Source organism: Ascaphus truei, unplaced genomic scaffold (assembly GCF_040206685.1).
Source record: "Ascaphus truei isolate aAscTru1 unplaced genomic scaffold, aAscTru1.hap1 HAP1_SCAFFOLD_717, whole genome shotgun sequence".
In the NCBI taxonomy this organism is placed as follows: Eukaryota; Metazoa; Chordata; class Amphibia; order Anura; family Ascaphidae; genus Ascaphus; species Ascaphus truei.
Genome location: NW_027457051.1, coordinates 98,204 through 121,472, shown reverse-complemented (window position 1 = coordinate 121,472; position 23,269 = coordinate 98,204). Strand labels below are relative to the sequence as shown.

General features: G+C 44.1%; 1 protein-coding gene across 2 annotated transcripts in view; it reads left to right on the top strand.

Moving 5' to 3' along the window:
- Positions 1–23,269, top strand: part of SETD1B (SET domain containing 1B, histone lysine methyltransferase) — a 48,203-nt gene that overhangs the window by 492 nt on the left and 24,442 nt on the right. For both annotated transcript variants that reach the window (XM_075584692.1, XM_075584691.1), the window contains exons 2-6: positions 56–210; positions 586–684; positions 1,123–1,393; positions 9,172–9,284; positions 15,127–16,254. In XM_075584692.1, coding sequence (XP_075440807.1) covers positions 56–210; positions 586–684; positions 1,123–1,393; positions 9,172–9,284; positions 15,127–16,254 — 1,766 coding nt within the window. The remainder of the gene's footprint in view (positions 1–55; positions 211–585; positions 685–1,122; positions 1,394–9,171; positions 9,285–15,126; positions 16,255–23,269) is intronic.

The following is a 23,269-nucleotide window of genomic DNA, read 5'->3' as shown; positions in this document are numbered from 1 at the left end:
TGTGCTGCATAATACCGTGTGGTGGTGTTGCTCATTTCTGTGTTTTTGTTGTCAGCTTGGATCAACGGTATGGAGCCTGGAAACCAAGCTGGCACTTCAGGGGAGAAGAAAGGTCACCATTGGAGGAGTTACAAGTTGATTATTGACCCGGCTCTGAAAAAGGGACAGCACAAACTCTACCGCTATGATGGACTACACTTCAGCATGCCTGTATGTGGTGTAACAGCAAGAGACATCAGGAGGGAAGAGAGAGAATGGGGGGGGGGGGTGTAACATGCATGTGTTTGCAGGGGTGAGCTGTGTTGGGGAAATGGTTTCAAGCTGGCAGAGATGTGGAAGTTGCATCCCCTAGACCCAGGATACGCTTGCATCTGATCAACTGGATCTCCAGCTTCCCAAATGGACCCAGCTCATGTTCCCTTCCAGCAAGTGTCCCATGTGTGCAGCTTGACAAGTGTGTCAGATGTACACTTCCTCCCCACAACATCCCCCCCCCTCCCCCTTTCTCCTATCACTCCACCAGTCCTCCTGTTATTGTTGTTGTGGGGGGGGATTGCTGTGTTAATGTGTGGGTTTTATTTTCAGAACTCCGGAGTTCCCCCAGTGGATTCAGTCAGAGATCCCAGAATGGGTCGGATATGGACCAAAACTAAAGAACTGGATTTACTTGTCCCTAAACTCAAGGTATTTCATAGCAGCTGCTACCTTGTATGTGTATTAACCCCTTTAACCGAGCACCTGCTGATCCATAGACATGGGAATACCTTCTGTGATGTATCAACATCCGGATCCCCTGATATTCCCAAGTATTACTAACTTCCCTGTCTCCAAGTGTCCCTGCACCCACATGCTGCATGTATGCTGTCGGCCGGTTACTGCTACTTCAGCTGAGAGTAATACTGTCACGTTATAGTGGGTTTTTTATGAGTTTCTTTTTGTTTCACTAATTAAAACACGTGGTTCCTATTTTTTATTTGCTAAAAGACCGTCTATTAACTACATGTTAAATATACTTTATAATCGAGGTGGATTAAATGCAACATGCAGATTTCCATGGCTAGTTGGTGACCCCCGTTGGAATAAATGGTGTTGTGAAGCTTGCCCCGTTGTGTTTATTCTCAGATCGATGAGTTTTACGTGGGGCCAGTGCCCCCCAAGCAGGTGACTTTCGCCAAACTGAACGATAACATCCGGGAAAACTTCCTGGGCGACATGTGCAAGAAGTACGGGGAGGTGGAGGAGGTGGAGATCCTTTACAACCCCAAAAACAAGAAGCACCTGGGAATTGCCAAAGTCCTTTTTGCGACCGTGAAAGGCGCCAGGGACGCGGTGCACAACCTGCACAGCACTTCCGTGATGGGAAACATCATCCACGTGGAGCTGGACACGAAAGGTTTGTCTGGGGGTCACATGGGAACTCGGTGTCGCAGGCTCGGTCCCCCCTCCCTCCCCAAACTGATCGGATCGTTGTAGAACCCTCTGATCGGTTTGAAAAAAAACCAACCCACAGCCCGTGTGCCTGGCCCCCGCGAGTCACGTGTGGGAAGTGTGTGTTCTGTTGCTAGGAAACTGCTGGCCTGTATTTTGCTAAAACTTTTGCTGTTCTGTCACTTTCTCTTGTGTTTAATTTGATTATTTTTTTTGCATATTCTGGAGACCAACGTTGTTCTTTGTTATTTTGCAGCTTTAGATCAGTTGTTGTGCAAGTATTATTTTTTTGTTTTTGTTTGTTTTTTCAATGGTTATTTTTTTGCATGGATCTGTCATGGAGAAAATAATTTGACACTTGCTAAAAATAAGATTTATTGTGTATTTAATGTAATGCAAAATGACAGTTTGCTGAAACATACATAGGGTAGTAAAGTGTGTGTGTGTGTGTGTGTGTGTGTGTGTGTGTGTGTGTGTGTGTGTGTGTGTGTGTGTGTGTGTGTGTGTGTGTGTGTGTGTGTGTGTGTGTGTGTGTGTGTGTGTGTGTGTGTGTGTGTGTGTGTGTGTGTGTTTGTGTTTGTCAGTTTCTTAAATAGACAGTAGTTTTTCATGCTTTAAAGAAATAAGGGATTAGTGCTGTATTATACTATACTGACAGTGAAAAATGAATATTTTCAGGCTGACAGATTTGTCAGACTTTTAGGGCTTGTTTGTATCAGTTGATCTGTACATTTATTTATTTTATACTACAGCACTATTATGCTATGTACACTGTAGCTTCGTACTTTGCGACACTAACCTCATTGTACACATCTATATTGCTGCTGCTGGTCTTATGCGCTTCCAATTTAATTCGCACTGGTCCATGTATAGTTATGTCATTTTTTTAATTTCCTATTCAGTGACAAATGTATCTTTACGCCTGAGGGGTTTATTCTTCAACTAGGCAAACAACAATACTACAATATTGTGTTTGACATCTACTTTAATAACGTAACACCTCCAAAGGGGCTAACTTTATCCCCACCGTGTACCATAAACAAATGCAAAAATGATACAATTAGTATTGCCATTCCTTGTTTAGATTTATAAATGGCACAAACTTCATAAGGAGAAAGAACCCAACACTGGGGTTCGAACCTGGGTGTTTCCACATCAAAGGCAGTGACATTACCAGTGTACTACTCACGTACTGTGTGTCACATCATGTGATGTTGTGTTATATCTAGTAGTAATGAGCGGAAATAGTTATGGACCCTCATTCCTTAATGTTTTTATTATTGTGTTTTCTGGAGATAGAACTTTCCAACATTTTCAAACCCACGTTACAGAACAAAGTGAGAGAATGTGTGGCAGAGCTGCAGCTTTTTGCTTTATGGAAATGACAGTGGGATTGCACCTTGAAAACAAACCAGTTGCTATAGACTCACTGACAGGGACTCCAAAGTGAAACCAAAACTGAGCATGCAGCGTACATCACTGCAACAGCCTTCTAATTCATTCTGCAATACCCGTAATATACTGCACACATTGCAGATACTGTATACATCTGTTTCATTTAGTCACATTGCAGGGCACAGTCATGATGTGTTTTTTAAGGTTTATAGACAGGTACGGGGGAATAAAGCACCCAAATCTAAATTTCAAGAAAGGATGGACACTAGTCTCTATCAAAAAAGTATTTGTATTTCAGTGTACATACCCAGATAGTGACAATTGCAATAGATTAAATAGACAGGCTGTATACAGAATAGAGAGAACTTACATGGCTGACACACTCTCCTGAAGAGACTCGACATTTCGAGCTATGTCCCTTTGTCAAGAGCCTCTCTGAAGAAAGTTTCCACAAGGGGAGTTGTCACAGTATAGTAACGGGGGGGGGGGGGGGCTGCAATGACAGAAACCTTCTTTGCTGTCAGTTGGTGTTTCCTTGTTTGCTATCACGCGTTTAGCAGCTTTCCAAACCCACTGACAGAACTTAAAGGTAGTATTTGGAAATAAGACCAGTTCCCATTTTATTAAAATAGGTCATTGCTTGACTACCTCTGTTATTTTATTGAATTGATCATCTACTGGTCTTTATTCAATAATAGTCTGCCTGACGTATGTATGTCTTTATATAGTGCCATTAATGTACATAGCGCTTCACAGCAGTACAGAAGTACTGTAATGTTAGGGTTGGCTTGGCTGTAAGATTAATGCCTTTTGGCAATCCCAGTGTCTGTTCTTTTTGTGACTTCTGGCAAGTCACTTTATTTCCCTGTGTCCCAGGCATCAAAGATCAGATTGTCAGTTCTTCCGTTGTAGAGACGTCGGCACATTTTCTGTGTGCAGTGGGTACATTGCCAGCTCTTTGCAAAAGCAAATATGACAATAATAATTTTTTAAGTAATAAGGGCCCATATTTACGAAGCGGTGCTATTCCATGAGACTCCGTGCAGATTAATCAGGTGAATGGGCTGTTGTGGGTATTTTGGAATAGAACTGTTTTGGGCCATGTTGTCCAAGTATACAAATCTTTGTGGGTTTGGCAATGTGCCATCAATCCATGGAAACAAATAGAAGGGGCTGGAGTTACCTACGGGGGTAATACTTTTGTACTTGGATTTGTTACCGACATGACAGATTTGGACAGAAACGGGGGAGGGATGTGGGAATAAGATTAACATGCCCAGGTGCCAACTCTCAAAGCGGGTCTTTTCAGTCTCCCATCACTGCACACGCACAGGGGCCTTCTATTATACCCGTGTCAAATGCTTAACTGTGGAAGTTTAATGGTTAAAGTAGACGTTTTTGTGAAATCGCCGCTGCAAAGTCTAATTATACAGAGTATCCGCATAAACGAAATGGACTTCCAATTAAAGTGAGCCAAGTTGTGTGCAATTAACCATGCCCAGCAAGAAGAGAATACTTCTCCACTGAGTATTTATCCCTAGAGTTAGTCTAGTGCAGGGCTCCAGTCCTCAAGGGCCACCAACAGGTCAGGTTTTCAGGATATGCCTGCTTCAGCACAGGTAGCTCAGTCTTGGATTTTGACTGAGCCACTTGTGCTGAAGCAGGGATATCCTGAAAACCTGACCCGTTGGTGGCCGTTGAGGTCTGGCTTTGGCCACCCCTGGTCTAGTAAGAGGCAATATGGTATTACTTAGCATTGCTTTATATTCCATCATGTTCATTTTCAGCTTGGCCCCTCAATAAATATCACTGCTTCAATTCTGCATGCATGAACTTGCTGCTCTGCGTTTAATCTCAGAGTAGTGGTAATACATCTCCTCCATAGAGGGGGTAAGATTACCCGCATTCAGAAATGGCCAAGATATGTGCATTTTATGCGAACATGCAGGATTCCCATCCATTCGCAAATAAGTCATCTGGCATTTTGGCCTGATATAGATAAATACTCCACCATACTCCGATGAAATAGACACAGCCCTGCAAGGCTGAATATCACAATGTGATCTTTATCATCCAGAAACCAATGTTTCTGTCTCTGCGACCTTCCTCAGGATGGTGTGTGCCTCAGAAAGACCGAAACGTTGGCTTCTGTACTTTGGACGATAAAGATCACAAAGACAGACAGTGCTGCAAGGCTGAATATCAATTTAAAGCAGCAGTTCAAGCTGCCGTTTAAATTTTTTATATATATATATATTGTATTGTATGTCTTTATTTATATAGCGCCATTAGTGTACATAGCGCTTCACAGTAATAATACACGTGGTAATCAAATAAATAACAGATAATATAACAGATCATGGGAATAAGTGCTTTAGACATAAAAGTAACATTAAGGAAGAGGAGTCCCTGCCCCGAGGAGCTTACAGTGTAATATTCCCTCCATTCAATATGTGCATCAATACAATCTGAACACTGACACATGGTTAGCTAAACTGCAGATCAATCCGTTCTCTTGTAATCGATCGCTTGCTCAGAGCTATCTAATTCAGTTCTTGCACAGCATTGTGGGCAATGTAGTCCAGCATTATGTGACCTGGAAGTTACTAGATACAATTGGTGCACTGCTAGAGAGAGGGCGGGGCTCAAGAGCCAGAGCCTATCAGAAGGGGAAGGGGCTGTCACTTTGGAAATGCTTCCTACATTAGAAACATAAAAAAATGTCGTTTTTTTTTTAATGCTACAAGTATTTTCTCATAGTACAGAACTGATTTATTAAAAAACACGTGTAGGATATTGCTTGGACTGCTGCTTTAATCGAAATTTGGTGGAGCATTTCTTTATCTTTTGATTTGCTGTTTGCCGCGTGCACTAGCCATTTCGTGGCTGGATACATAATTGGAGTGTCTGTTAATAAGTTTTCTGTGTGTGTGTGTGTAGATGTGTGTGTGTGTGTGTGTGTGTGTGTGTGTGTGTGTGTATATATAGCAACTGTAAATATTACTGTATGTTCATTTGCACGTCTTAGACAGGTCTGCAACCCTGTCTTTCCCCATTTTCACCCAGCATACAGCGCTTCCACTGCAGCAAGGGATTCTGGGAAATGACATGCAAATGAGCACTCAGTGCCACCTTTTGTCTCAAGCTCGTATTACACAAGCCAATCCTCAAGCCAATGCATGCTGTTTAATATATATATATATATATATATACACATATACATGTGTGTATATATGTATGTGTGTGTGTGTGTGTATATATAATATATATATATATATATATATATATATATATATATAGCAACTGTAAATATTCCTGTATATTCATTTGCATATCTTAGACAGGTCTGCAACCCTGTCTTTCACCATTATCACCCAGCAAACAGCACTTCCACTGCAGCAAGGGATTCTGGGAAATGACATGCAAATGAGCACACAGTGCCACTTTTTATCTCATGCTCACATTACATGAGCAACCCTTAGTCAATGCATGCTGCTTTAAACACAGCTTTTAAGCAAGGACTTGGGAGATGCAAAGTCAGTTAACCCACTCACAGACATGTTTCAACCTTGATGGGTCTCATCAGTGTGAGGTTGGCTTACTGACATTTGCTCAAATGAGATAAGAGTAGGTAATCACCACCACTATTAAGGTTATGGTGGGTAAAAAAAGTGACTAAAACCCTCCACAGTAAAGCATAAAGCAACTGTAATATATATATATATACAGGCATACCCCGCTTTAAGTACACTCACTTTAAGTACACTCGCGAGTAAGTACATATCGGCCAATAGGCAAACGGCAGCTCACGCATGCGCCTGTCATCACGTTCTGAACAGCAATACCGGCTCCCTACCTGTACCGAAGCTGTGCGCAAGCGGGGAGAATATAGAGCCTGTTACACATGCGTTATTTACATCAGTTATGCACGTATATAACGATTGCAGTACAGTACATGCATCGATAAGTGGGAAAAGGTAGTGCTTCACTTTAAGTGCATTTTCGCTTTACATACATGCTCCGGTCCCATTGCGTATGTTAATGCGGGGTATGCATATATATATATATATATATATATATATATATATATATATATATATATATATATATATATATATATATATATATATATATATATATATATATATATATATACATACATACATACATACATACATACATACATACATACATACATACATACATACATACATACATACATACATACATACATACATACATACACACACACACACACACACACACACACACACACACACACACACATACATACACACACACATACACACACACATACACACACACACATACACACACATACACACACACATACACACACATACACACACACATACACACATACACACACACATACACACACACATACACACACACACACACACACACACGTTGACAAATCACCAAAAAATCTACTCGCCACACAAAAAAATCTACTCGCCATCTAGTATCAAACGTGTGCTGCTTGGGCCAATATTTACTCGCCTATATATATATATATATATTGCTTGGGCCAATATTTACTCGTGTATATATATATATATATATATATATATATATATATATATATATATATTCCTTCTGTGAGGGTCCCTTAGGGCAGGAGTGCATGACATTTTCTGTGGGGGGGAGGGGACGCGGTGCTTACAGAGGCCCCTCGCTCTTCACCACAACTTTTAAATGAAGTGCCGGGGAAGTGCACGAGGCCTCGGTGTATCCCTTACCTTGTCTCCGGCGGCTTCTGGTGATGCGGAGTCAAATGGCAACGCAACGTTGCATGACGCCGGAGAAAAGGTATGGGGGAGGGGGCGCGAGCAGGGGGGCGCAGACAAAAAAGTTTGTGCCCCCCTGCCTTAGGGGACTAAAACGTCAGGTTACCTGTGGTGTGTGCATCGTTAAAATCACAATTTTCTTTTTTTAAACTACTCTGGTGCCGGTATTCATTATATATATATATTTTAGATGTTATATTGTGTGTTTGTTTGTGTATCTAGAGAGATATATATATATCAACTATAAAAATGCTTTACTGTGGAGGGTTTTTGTCACTTTTTTTTACCCACCACAACCTTAATAATTGTGGTGTATATATATATATATATATATATATATATATATATATATATATATATATATATATATATATATATATATATATATAATCTGTTTATCATCTTCAGGTACAGATGTGTGAACAACAAATGAACTATGGTAGCTTTACATGCAGCATCCAGCCTGCTAGAGACTCGGTTATTGTATTAACCAGCTATCAGATACACACGCTGCACGGTATCATCCACCATTTCTCTCCTCAACTCAAACACTACCTCAAGATAAATATCCCTGTTACATCGAATTCATCATTCTACACTTACGAAAACTTAACAAAACCAAAAAATATATATACCGTTACAAATAAGCGGAGAACTCTTATACTGATTCTGTGCCGGCTCTGTCTGATTTAATAAATAATAAAAACGTGAACCACTCTCCTTGCAGAGGGACTGGCATAGAGCGATATGTTCATCCTCTGGCAGTGACAGGGTTAACGCATTATTACTATTATCCGATTGTGTGCTGGCCAACACATTCTGCTGTGGGAAGCGGGACGATAACATTGTATAACAGAGTGTGTATATGCGTTGACAAACGGAGATAATAGGCAGGTGCTGCTCCAAGGAGCTCACAGTCTAAAAATGTAGGTGAGGCAGGAGGGGATTGTGCATAGGAAACGTGGGAAGACGTTGCGGTTCTGTGGTGATCGTTGCTCCTTTTTATTGGCGGAATAACCTCAGAATTTTTAAAGAATCATAGCACCGTTTGCTCACCACTCCGGCCCTACAGAGGTCGGGCATCGTCACATTCATTGAGAAGTGGCGAGTGATGCAGGAGAAATGGCGCGATGATGGGGCCTACTCTGACTTTTATCTGCCTGTGGAATATCAAAGGAATAGGGATTTGAAACTGGGTAATTTTATTTAATTTTCTGAAAAATGTAGCACTAAAAAGGCAACGCAGAACAGAAACTGTGGGTTTGTCAGCAGAGCGGGAATGAGACATATTTGAATGTCAGTTTTCAGGCATAAACCACAGGAGTTTGGTCACCATCATATATATATATATATATATATATATATATATATATATATATATATATATATATATATAATGCCCCTAAAAAAAACATGTTTCCAAGTGGCATTACCTGTCGGCTGCATTCCATTAAAAGGTTTAATACATTTAAGAATAAAGGGACAGTTGTTCAATGTCCGGAGTTCTAACGCGTTTCATTTACTCTTCCTCTTGTAGGTGAAACGCGCATGCGGTTCTATGAACTGTTAGTTAATGGTCTCTACACCCCTCAGACTCTTCCGACTGGCGGGGAATTGGATGCCTCGCCCACAGTGAATGAAACTCCACAGGTACGTTCAGAATCCTAAGCAGCTAAAATGGAACTGCCAGTCTCCGTGGTATGTGCGCCGTTTTCGTCTTTTGGAATAGGCGCCGTTCTCCGGCCGTATCCCCCATTCTCCTTGGAGAGTTGTGTGCAGCTACATTCAAATCCCAATGCTGCGTTCATAATTTTAGTGACCAGATGGTGTCAGTGTGGACCTCAGCGATTGTCACAGAGATACCAATATGGAGGAGTTTGTAGAATGGTGCAAAATAAAAGCTTCCACAAAGGATTCAGCCGTGGAAGTGAAAGACTTGGCAGCTCTGCGTTTGCAGGTTTTTAAATTATTCACATTGTCTGGTGTCATTTACCAGACTAACGTAGACATACTCCGCGAGTTGTGGGGCGGCTTCCACGCGCTGGGGAAGAGATTTGGCTCTAATTGAATTAATGGGATTAATTCTTCTCCCACGCTTGGAAGAGGCTTCATAGCATATTGTAGGGGTGGCCAACTCCTGTCCTCAGGGGCCGCCACCAGGCCAGGTTTTATGCATATGCCTGCTTGAGCACAGGTGACGAAATCAGTAGTTTAGTCATTGACTGAGGCACCCGTGCTGAAGCAGGGGTAACCTTAAAACCTGACCTGTTGGTTGCCCTTGACCACTGGTGTAGGAGAATAAGGGGCGGATTGTTGTCTTGCTGCTGTAAGGTTGTAGTGTTTTTTTTGTTGATTTTGTCCTGACATCTCGTCATTGGAAAAATGAGCCAGTGGTTGGGGAAATAATATCTAAGCATATTTGTGATGGGGTTTAACAAAGTTATTGACAATTGTATATATTGACGTGTTCTTTCCCAGTTTGGGACAGCCGTATATCATTGAATGTCCCCTGATGTGTGCACTTGCCATCTTCCCAGTTAGTCTTGTGGATCTTACTTTGCAAAGCTATTGTTAAACTTACAAAACTAAATGAAGTTGTTTAGCCGGCATTGATGTGCACCTGTACAGCTGTTGTGTTTTGGTTTTTTTTGTGTGTGTAAAGGGATTCCTCAAAGCTGCAGTCGTCGGCTGTCGTTAAAAAAATATATATATATAGCAACTGTAAATATTACTGTATGTTTATTTGCATGTCTTAGACAGGTCTGCAACCCTATCTTTCCCCATTATCGCCCAGCACACAGCGCTTCCACTGCAGCAAGGGATTCTGGGAAATGACATGCAAATGAGCACACAGTGCCACCTTTTGTCTCAAGCACGTATTGCACAAGCAACTCCTCAAGCCAATGCATGCTGTTTTAAACACAGCTTTAAGGCTAAGGCCCCGCTCCCTCCGTCAGCGCTCCCGCACTGCAGACAGGCGGGGCGCTGACAGACACAGACCGCATATTGCAGGGAGCGGGAGGTGGGCGGGAGTGGGAGGTTTGAGCGGGAGGGGGGGCGTGGCTTGAGCGCAGGGGACCCGCTACTCTCCCCTCCACGGGCTCGGGCTGGCACTCATACACACACGCAGACACACACACACACACACACTCAGGCACACACACACACACAGACAGACAGGGGCAGGCACTCACGCACTCAGACACACACATACACACACACGCACGCAGGCAGGCACTCATACACATACACACACACACACACACACACAGACAGGCACTCACGCTGCTTTCCCTCCACACTCCTCCCCGCTCCCCGAAGCCTCTCCTCCTCCCGAAGCCTCCCCTCCTCATTGGCTCACAGCCACACCACGTGACGCGTCAACGCTAGGGATCACCATTCTCTTGTATCCCGTAGCGGCTGACGCGTCACAGCGTGTAGTGAGCTGTGCAGCCAGGGGGGACCGGGACTGGCTCGGTAGGATTCCCCTGCTGGTGGGGAACTCGCGTGTGGCCGCCCGCGCCGCCGGGTGCACCAGGTCCCAGGCCTTAGACAGAGGCTTGGATGAGATGCAAAGCCAGTAAACCCACTCACAGACATGTTTCAACCTTGATGGGTATCATCAGTGTGAGGTTGGTTGTAATGGCTAAGCTGTTTTGAGACTAGACTAGGTATTCACCACAATTATTAAGGTTATGGTGGGTAAAAAAAGTGACAAAAAAGCTGTGTGTGCTGTGCACGCGCATAGTAAGTGAAACTTCTTTGACTTTTGTCACAGAAATTGTATTTGTGTTGGTGATGTTTTAATTAAAAATCAAAATACAATTTCAGTGACAAAACGCAAATAAATTTGACTTAGAATGCGCGTGCTCGGCACACATTCCCTGTATTAGCTATTTGCACTAAGTGTGAATTCCTTGTGTGTATGTGTGTCAGTGTGTGTCAGTGTGTATGTGTGTCAGTGTGTGTGTGTGTGTGTGTATGTGTGTCAGTGTGTGTGTGTGTCAGTCTGTGTGTATGTGTGTCAGTCTGTGTGTATGTGTGTCAGTCTGTGTGTATGTGTGTCAGTCTGTGTGTATGTGTGTCAGTCAGTGTGTATGTGTATTTGTGTCAGTCAGTGTGTGTGTCAGTCAGTGTGTGGGTGGGTGGGTCAGTCGATGTGTGGGGAGGTGTGGGTGTGTGGGGAGGTGGGGAGGTGTGGGTGGGTGGGTCAGTCAGTGTGTGGGGAGGTGTGGGTGGGTGGGTGGGTCAGTCAGTGTGTGGGGAGGTGTGGGTGGGTGGGTCAGTCAGTGTGTGGGGAGGTGTGGGTGGGTCAGTCAGTGTGTGGGGAGGTGTGGGTGGGTGGGTCAGTCAGTGTGTGGGGAGGTGTGGGTGGGTCAGTCAGTGTGTGGGGAGGTGTGGGGGGGGCAGTCAGTGTGTGTGTGTGTGTGTGTGTGTGTCCTGCTGCAGCCAGGGGCGGGGTGTAAAGTTGCGCACCTCTTCTCCCCCTCCCCTTCTGCGCCCCCCCTTCACAAATCCTGCGCACCCCCCCTTCACAAATCCTTCCCCCCCCCCCCCGCCACAAATTCTGCGCACACCCTTCCCCCCCCGGGGTACATGCGCGCCGCCCGGGTCACCCTTTCTTCCAGGAGCCGGCGCCAAGCCCCTGTGCCGCGCGTCGTATGTCACCGCTTCCCGAACGCGTGTAGGGGGAACGACGCCGCTTCTGCGCATGTGTGGCGTCCGTCAGCGGCGCCATCACAACTGCGAGGTGTGTGTGGGGGGTTGTGGGGCTCGGGGGGGGGGGCTGGGGGGCTGCGCCGGCGATTAGCAACATGTGACAGGGGCGGTGTGAGCGGAGTGGCGTCCATTACGTGACGTCACTTCCGTTTCACATTTCGCCCCACATCATCCAGTTTTATCCCATCAGAGGTGCCACTAAAGAAGTTTCACTTCAAAAACCCTCCATAGTAAAGCATAAAGCAACTGTAAATATTACTGTATGTTCATTTGCATGTCTTAGACCGGTCTGCAACCCTGTCTTTCCCCATTATCGCCCAGCACACAGCGCTTCCACTTTCACTTCTAGAGAGGGCAGGGCTCAAAAAGGTGATGCTGTTTCAGAAGGGGAAGGGGATGTGACTTTGTATATGGTTGCTATCGGAATAAAAATGTTTGTTACATTAGAATACATTAAAAATGTCTTTAAAATTGTGGGTTTTTTTAAATGCTAAAAGTATTTTCTCATAGTACAGAACTGATTTATTTAAAAAAAAAAAAAAACACATGTAGGATATTGCTTGAACTGCAGCTTTGTCATTCTTGTATAAACCCAAATGAGTGCTGGATCTGCCACTTCCTTGTGAATAGTAGCCGTGGTGACGCAGGACTGCGGTGCAAGCCGGAGGAGATTGTCGCGTTATTGAGCTCGTACCTGATGAAAACGCCATAAAAAGATACAGGGAAATTTTTGTATCATTGCAAGCAGATAAGGTTATAGAAAGATATGTCCATAGAGTTCAGCTTATGTTAAATTTAGTCTCATCCTATCTTTGTATTGATCCAGATGAAGGCAAACAACCCCCCGCCCCCCCCAGGGAAACATTAGCCAATGATGTCTCATAAGGGGATAACATAAATCCCTTCTGGACTCCAGTAATGGCAATCCAGTTTCTCCCTGGATTAATATCCTTCCCATGTTTACTTATTTGGTATATTCAGGTAAATCTTTCCTTTCTAAAAAGAGGCCAGACTTTTTTCTTACAATAGATTTATTTATCGGCCATCAGTTCTAAATTGCACATGTTATCTGCCCTTACTATAAGGATTCCTTTCCTTTGCTGCCTGCGGGACGTGGGTGGCTCATGTTATTGTAAGATGAATAGTGGTTATTGAGACCGTTTACAGATGCTGTTAGCATGGGGGAGCTGTACAGGCTGATGTGTGCGCGTGCCTTGCCATGGCACTTGTTTGAATGAAATAAGAGGATCTGTAACACTGCATTAACGGCTTCAACTGAGCCTTCTGATTTTGGTATATCTCAATCCAGACCCTGATCTGATCTTGTTTGCTGAAAATGATATTTTGGAGCCTGGCTTTTCATTCGTTTCACAGCGGCCTAAAGGAACCATTCTGTGTTTACCTTTTACTGTTCTTGCATTTCCGTGCTTCTCCCCGAGCACAAAACTGTTCCTGTAAAGCTTAGTTGCTGACACTTATCTGATAGCAGTTGCTTTTGGTTTAGAACTGAACCCTTTAGAGCTGGGGCGCTCAACTCCAGGCCTAAAGCCTTCTCCCCCCTCCCCCGTCCCCCCTCCCCCCCTTACAGGTCAGATTTTCAGACTATCCCAGCTTCAGCACAGATGGCTCGATTAGTGATTCAGTCAAAGATTGAGCCTCCTGGGCCACCTGTGCTGAAGCAGGGACTGATTTGAGCCACCTGTGGGGGGGCTCGAGGACTGCAGTCGTGCACCTCTGCCTTGGAAAGAAACATTAAACGTAACTTGGATGTATGATGTAATCAGCTTTTTGGCTTTCAGAACTGGAATAGCACGTTATGATTCGGAACAGCTTTAATTCAATAAAATAAAACAATTGGTGCTGTTTGGGCCCTTTTGACCTCATGGTGGATTTTTGGCTGAAAACGGCCTGAACTGCCACTCCTATGGATATAGAATTACCCCCTCAGTGTGCACTTCTTCCCCCCTTTTTTTTAATTTTTTTTTAATACCGTAGTTGCCTCTAAACAATGAAGCAGAAATAGTTTTATTATCAAAACCTTTTTTTTTTTTTTTCAATAACGATCCTGTTTTGAAAATCTGTTTTTTGGTTTTTTTTCTTTATCAATCACTGCTTTTTGTATTTTTGTTGTTCTTTTAAAAGTGGATTAAAACAGTATTCCTTTGCAAAACACAAGGAAAAGATGGATTGTGGGCGCAGTAATATGCACTTGCTGATGTATACGAGGTCTCTCTTGAGTTTGCTGTGAAGGAACTTCCCCTGCTGGAGAGGATTTTAGTTTGAATAATTTCAATTGAGCTGGCCTCCTCCAGCACAGAGCACACTACTGTACAGTTTATTGAGTAGGGACCAAAGAGTAGAGAGATTTGCAATCAACTTAGTATTGCATGACGGTGTCAGGAATCCATGTCAAGATTCAAGTTGTGATTGTGTGTTTAGCACACAAACTCCTACTACAGTATGTTAGCGTAGTACAATTCAGTTATTTTGTATTTTGGTTAAATATATGAATACAAAGGTAAAGGAAATTAATTGTACATGTACAGTAATGTGCGTAAACAATTGAATATTGATTGATATTACTTTGCGTGACCGTAACACAGGGCTGAAAAAAGACAAATATGATTGCCCATGCACGGGGGTGTTTAATCGTAGGACAAATTAAGATTCCAGACTGTTAAATATTGTTGGCCATATCAAGAATATGCCATAACATTTATATATGGTGAACCAAGCTAATTTTTTTTCTTCTTCTTTTTTTCACTTTAACCAGGTAAATGAAACCGTGAAACGGACAAAAGAGACTAATGTGGGAGCATCAGTCACCCCAAATAGCAGTACGCCGTTTTCTCACGATACAGCCTATTCAAGCTGTCGACAGGACACCCCAAACTCTTACCAGTATACCCCCCAATCGCAAGGCACCCCGCACACCCCCCGCCTGGGGACTCCTTACTCACAAGACTCCAGCTATTCCAGTCGGCAGGGGACACCAGCTTACCATTATGGACAGGAGCCTGGGTTCAAACCGAGGAGACAAGAAACTAAATTTACAGACGCGTACAACCGAAGACCAGGGCACCACTACGTCCACAACTCCGGCGGGTATCGGGGTAATGAGCACGGCTTCAACACGCCCAAATCCCAGGAGTCAGCGCAGTTTTCACAAACACCACCCCTGAGCCATTCTGGTTTGAACTACAAATCGGCTTTTTCTCCCTACCAAGCATACCCGCAGTCTGATGAGAATCCGTTCCCTCCGGCGTCACGAGAAGCGGAGTACAGGAGGCCAGCGCCTCCACCTTCAGAGCCCTTTGTAGATGGCGGCTGCAGTTCTGCCACTATCGACTTTATACCAGTGAAAGAGAAGCCAGAGGAGCCACCTCCAGAGCCTGAATGTCCAGTGGAGCAAAAAGAGCCCTCTCTCGCTCGGACGCCGGAAAGGTGCGAGACGCCCGGAACGCCAACCCTGGAGTCGGAAATGCAGCACAACAGTCTAGACTCCAGGATCGAGATGATATTAAAAGAGCAGAGAACCAGCCTACCTTTCCTTAACGAACATAACTCGGACAATGAGGTCAGGATGGAGGGAAGCCCCATCTCATCCTCCTCCTCCCAGCTCTCACCCATCCCCCCTTACATTTCTAACGCCCAGTACCGAAGTGTCTCCCCCTCCTCGCGGCCCTCCAGCACTGGGTTGGAGGATATCAGCCCGACCCCGTTACCAGACTCCGACGATGACGAGTCAATCCCTGGCACGGCTTCTCTCTGCCAGAACTCGAGGTCATCGTCTCCCACTGACCAGTCAAGTCAGCCAGGGCGGACGTTGAAAGCCGAGAGCTCGGACATGAAAGAGCTGGCAGCTGGAGATGAGACGCCAACATCTGAGAAAATGGACGAGGTGAGTGACGATGTGTATAAGAAAGAAGGGTAGTTCGGTTTTTGGGTTTGGTGGCCACCTGACTAGTTGCACACCTGTTGGCCCTTTTAACCAGTTTAACATTTAGGAGACTACGGGGAAATTCGATGTGAGCCGAGACAGCCGTTCAATGGGGATTTGTCGTCTTCCGCATCGGCATATGTAGAATTACCTGTGGACTCAGCTGTCCCTAGGTTATGTGCCGCTTTTTGGCAAGAATTAAGGCCACCCCGTAGTCCAGCTTTTTTGTTTAACAGGATTTAAGCAGGGGCTCCTGAGTTGAACTGCGTTCGTTTCAGTTTCGGGGACCCCTGCTTTCAGAGATACTTCCGTCTGGGGTGTCGTTATCTCTGCAGGCAGCAGCTCTGACGGGGCTGTCAAAATGGGCGAGTTTAAATTCGGGAGACTGATACATACGGGGTAATTAGGCTCGTCCCCAGGTAGTAAGCAGGGAAGACTAGGCCTGAGGGAGGCATGTCTCAGGGGGCAGCAAAAGCAGCAGAAGTTCTCACCTCCGCCCCCCCACACACACACCTCAAGGTGTGTAACTCTGGAAGCGGGGGCAATCAGAGCTGTAACTAAGGGGTTCAGCTCTGAGGACCAGCTCCCCACCTAGGGGATATTAGTTTTTTGGGGTGGAGTGGAAACATCTGCTGCTTTTGCTGTCCCCTGAGACATCCCGCCCTCAGGCCTTGTATTCCCTGCTTACTACCTGGGGACGAGCCGGATTACCCCGTATGTATCAGTCTCCCAAATGCAGCGCTGAAGCAGGAAGCATTGTATTCTTTTACTATGGCAAATCTGGTGTTTTCCGGCCCCAGGTTTGCAGGCGACAGGCTTGGATACAAAGCACCCTTAGTTTTTGGAGTTTGAATATTTTGGTCCATATTTACCAAATGGTGCACCTCTGGCGCTGGGAGACACCTTGGGGCCCATTCAAGTCTTGTGCAATAGCACCACTTGGTAAACATGGGCCTTTATCTTTTCTGTAGATGTGTGCAGGGAACTATTCTGTGACGCCCAGATTTACTAGCTGCTCGAAAACTATAGCACACGTTGGAGGCCAACTCTGTGTTACAGGTACTACATACATACATACATACATACCAACACTGTGTTACAGGTACTACATACATACATACATACCAACACTGTGTTACAGGTACTACATACATACATACATACCAACACACCAACACTGTTACAGGTACTGCATGCATACCAACACTGTGTTACAGGTACTACATACATACATACATATATACATACCAACACTGTGTTACAGGTACTACATACATACATACCAACACACCAACACTGTTACAGGTACTGCATGCATACCAACACTGTGTTACAGGTACTACATACATACATACATATATACATACCAATACTGTGTTACAGGTACTACATACATACATACATATATACATACCAATACTGTGTTACAGGTACTACATACATACATACCAACACTGTGTTACAGGTACTACATACATACATACATACCAACACTGTGTTACAGGTACTACATACATACATACATACATACATACATACATACATACATACCAACACACCAACACTGTTACAGGTACTGCATGCATACCAACACTGTGTTACAGGTACTACATACATACATACATACATACATATATACATACCAACACTGTGTTACAGGTACTACATACATACATACCAACACTGTGTTACAGGTACTACATACATACATACATACATACCAACACTGTGTTACAGGTACTACATACATACATACATACCAACACACCAACACTGTTACAGGTACTGCATGCATACCAACACTGTGTTACAGGTACTACATACATACATACATACATACATACATATATACATACCAACACTGTGTTACAGGTACTACATACATACATACCAACACACCAACACTGTTACAGGTACTGCATGCATACCAACACTGTGTTACAGGTACTACATACATACTTACATACATACCAACACTGTGTTACAGGTACTACATACATACATACCAACACTGTGTTACAGGTACTACATGCATACATACATACATACATACCAACACTGTGTTACAGGTACTACATGGATACATACATACATACCAACACTGTGTTACAGGTACGGCATGCATGCATACATACATACATACATACCAACACTGTTACAGGTACTGCATGCATACCAACACGGTGTTACAGGTACTACATACATACATACATACATACATACATACATACCAACACTGTGTTACAGGTACTGCATGCATACATACGTACCAACAGTCTGGTACAGGTACTACATACATACATACATACATACATACCAACAGTGTGTTACAGGTACTACATACATACATGCATACATACATACATACATACCAACACTGTGTTACAGGTACGGCATGCATTCATACATTCATACATACATACCAACACTGTGTTACAGGTACTACATGCATACATACCAACACTGTGTTACAGGTACTGCATGCGTACATACATACCAACACTGTGTTACAGGTACTACATGCATACATACCAACACTGTGTTACAGGTACTGCATGCGTACATACATACCAACACTGTGTTACAGGTACTACATACTTACATACATACCAACACTGTGTTACGGGTACTGCATGCGTACATGCATGCATACATACATACATACATACATACATACCAACACTGTTACGGGTACTGCATGCGTACATGCGTACATGCATACATACATACATACATACCAACACTGTGTTACGGGTACTGCATGCGTACATGCATACATACATACATACACTGGCGACACACTTTATTCGAGCTCGGCTAGTCCCACGAATTCGGGTATACCCGGGTGTATTGAGGTTTGTGACTGTTTTCTGCCCGAGTATATTGGGTTATTTTCTAGGCAGGGATTGAAGCATTTTATTCCCCCTGGCTGCAATACTGCACAGTATATATATATATACTGCATTACAATTCATGAATTTATGCCATCTGGTAGACACGCGAAGCATTGCAGCCTATTAAATCCTAATCATTATCATTTAACAAATCAGCCGCCCATCAGCCAGGCATGAACCCAGGCTGGGAAGGCAAATGCAACGGGGCTTGTCAGAGGTGAGGAGCGGCGCATTCCAGGTATCTGCCAGGTACATACCGGGTATTTGCTCGAATAAAGTGTGTCGGTGCAGTACATACCAACTCTGTGTTACGGGTACTGCATGCGTACATGCATACATACATACATACATACATACCAACACTGTGTTACGGGTACTGCATGCGTACATGCATACTGTACATCTTATCAATGTCACTGGCTTTCTTTCGTAAAATCCATTCTCTAGCTGGTTTTCTGCATAAAATGATCATATTTCTGTCCTGATCTCGACTGTAATCGTTTTCATTGAAGTCTGGCCTAACGACGGCCGTTAAATTAGTTTACACAAAGCAACAAAAGAAAAAACTGTTCTTAATTTGCCTGTATATGCCGCTATTACAAATGGTCTTATTACAAAAGCAATTAGGTAAGGATCGTAAAAACGCTCCAAAGATGGAAAACAAAACATTCATTTTTACTCAGGGATGGAATCGTTACAAACATAATGCCCTTTCTCTGTGAGGGGGATTTGGAAGTTTCTGAGGGTGCTGGGAACACGGAGGTTACGCCCTGGCTGCTGTTTGAAGCTGCCCGATTACTAATGTGCTTAATGGCCACAGGTTCTCAGCTCCTGTCCTCAAGAGCCCCCCCCCCCAACAGGTTTTCAGGATATCCCTGCTTCAGCACAGGTGGCTCAGTCTTTGTGTGCTGAAGCAGGGATATCCTGAAGACCCCACCTACCCCCAACATGTCAGGTTTCAGGAAATCCTTGCTTCAGCACAGGTGGTGCAGTCAAAGACTGTGCCACCTGTGCTGAAGCAGGGATATCCTGAAAACCTTTTGGGGGCTCTTGAGGACTGGAGCTGAGAACCCCTGGCTTTTTAACCCCTTTAGTGCTGAAGGGGCCGGCGGACCTATGAAGGGTAACATTGAAATGGGCGCACAGATGATACCCCGGTGTCCTCAGTGTGTCTGCACTTGAATAATAAAACTGTCTGCCCGTTTGCGTATATATTGTCGGCTTGCTGCCTTTTTAATGGAGCGTTTTCTAACGATTGGACATAATGGTCTGGCTGCCGGCCAATAGCGAGTAACGGAGATTGCGCTGCAGTTGTGTTTTATCTTCCTTTGCTGGGATGGAGCACACGCTTTCCTTTTGCCAGCACACATCAGCCGATGCAGACATGTTTTGGGGGGGTTTAAAGCCCCAATCCTGCCTGGGAATTACTTCACATTTTTATGACTCCACATAATTGGAACCAGGAGTTTTCTGTAACGGAACTTTTCTATTGTGTGTGCCGGAGATAATTACCAGTGCACTCATCAGTACCGGCTTGCCGTGCTCCCCCAGGAGGGACCCAATATAGCAGCCACACTTCCAGTAGGAAGCCGCAGCGTCCTTAGTTGCAGCTTCCTGGTGGTCGGTGCCGGCAGCCGTGTTGGATTTCCCATGAGGAGCTTCGGTGCCTTCAGTGGTAATCATCTTGGGAGCGTGGCGCGGTCCCTGGTGATCGGTGGCTCACTCGGCGGGGGGTGTTTGGCGTGTGTGTGTGTGTGTGTGTGTGTGTGTGTGTGTGTGTGTGTGTGTGTGTGGTTGTGTGTGTGTGTGTGTGTGTGTTTCTCCTGCTGGTGGAAGCTGGCAAAATTCAGTGGCAGTGAATGTTGCTGATGGCTTCTTCTGCCAGCAGTGACGTCACTTCCGTCACCACTGACTTCCGTCTCCATTCACTGCCACTGAATTTTGCTCATGTGGTAGGTGCCGCTAAAGAAGTTTATATATAATGTTATTTTTAAGAAAAAGTTGCCAGAATCCTATGAAAAGAAAAATCAATATATCTATAGGGCAGCTTTTAAAAGGATTTATTTTTTCATTAAAATAGTAAAGTTTCTACAATCCCAATGTCTTTAGGACTCCTAAAGATGACTGGCCACGCACAAGCCTTGGGATATACTTTGTGGCCCTTTTATGAGTGCTTCTTGTGTTCCACTCTTCTATTCAGTGTGTATAGTATTGTGCATGGATGTGAGGTTTCTATATTTCTAATCTCTAGCCATTAAAGCAGAAGCTTGGGGAATATGCTGCAGTAATTACAGTTAAGTGTGCCATACTGTATGTATGTGGAAGGGATAGACTTGTTAATTAAAATCCACAAGGGTGGGGGTGGGGGAAAGACGGGGCTATCTTGCGTCCCATAAGAGAGCGGTCATTAAGTTTCCCTTGCTAAATGTAATGGGAAGCATCATTATCACAGATTCTTGCTCCTGATATATACAATTCTCAGTACCCTATTCTGGGATGCACATGTTTGTATAGGGGTAAAAGGGATGTTTCCTAAAGAGGTATTACCTGGAGCAGTGCAGGGCGAGTGGTGGACGTGTAACCAGCCTTGTGTTATAATGACACAAGCCAGTGTATTGGGAGCCTGGCTTACAGCTGCAGTTCAGGCAATATCCTGCATGTGTGTTTTTTTTTTAATAAATCTGTTCTGTAGCAAGAAAAAATACTTTTAGCATTTTCTGTTTTTAAAAATACAACTTTGAAAGACCAATTTTCTTGTATTCTATTTTAACAAGCATGCTTGTTCCTATAGCAACGATTTACATTCCCCATATTTAAAGATGTCGCCAAACTTTGCCGATCAATAGACGGAGAACGAATTGACCGGCAGCTATGCAGATTTTTAGGTAATTAGAGATTGCCCACATGAAACTATTAAAGTAAAAAAAAAAATTAAAAGACTGAACTGCAGCTTTAAGAACCTGTTCTTTCTACATCTTGACTTTCTGCAAGTCACTTCATCATCCTGTTCCTCCGCAACTTAAGTGTCCCTTTTAGGCGTGAGTTTATTGTGCCTGTTGTTTTACTATACATACCGTGCAGGATTCACTCTATAAACAGAAAGGACTTCCAAAGCAGTCTGTGTGACCCCCAAAATCAGAAATGAAGTCTCCCCCGGCACTCCTTTACATTATCTAAAAATCTTTACGTTTGCCGGTGCTCCAACACAAAAAAGTGTTCCTTCCTCTTCATCTTACCCCCAAATCCAGACCAATTCTTTTTGATAGCAGACAAATATCTCATTGATGTACTAGGTACGGTACGTCCACATGGTCTCGCACATTTATTCGTTGTCTTGTGGAAGCAGGGGTCCAGATGACAGGGACCCACTGACATTCACATTACAAAGGTCACCTCTTTGTCTAGTGCTGCAGGGGTAGCAGCATTGCTCTCGCAGGGTCCGCTGCACCCGATGTAACCCGGTGGTGAAGACATTGGAATCCCAGACTGGGCCAGTGGCCTTGCTTCCTTGTGTCATCCAAAGTAAGTTCTGGCAGACCAGGGACACGTTGAAGCTGTAAATTAAGTGAACGGGCTGTATTCCTTCTCCAGCTTATCCATTCCCAAACAATTGATCACCCCCTGTAATTTAGCATGGCAGGTGGCTTTGGTGTTTGTTGAGACCTCCTCGTGGTTTTTTCATGGCTGTGACGGTGTAATAAGAAATTAAAGGTGAGCCTAGAGCACTGGCAATTAGAGGGAAAAACCCGCACTGGAATTCCCTTACTCGATTAGTAATCTGGGAGGATAATAGTAGCCCCCGTAGTTACTAACTTTGCAAATCCCTTTTGTTTTCTTGCACGTCAATTCTACAAAGCCCCACAATGTTATTGAGATGTGCCGCGGCCACTTAACCATGTGGGGAGGGAGTTTTACTCCTAGAGCCGGCAGTAGAAGTTCAGTGGCACCGACGATAAAAGTAAACAAACTAATCATTCTTATCCGTGCACCTTGCAACAGGCCCAGGATACGCTATAGAGACCGATCAAACTTGCAATGGTTCTGGTCCGTTTCAGGCAGGGACCCTTACTGCGGCGTAGTAC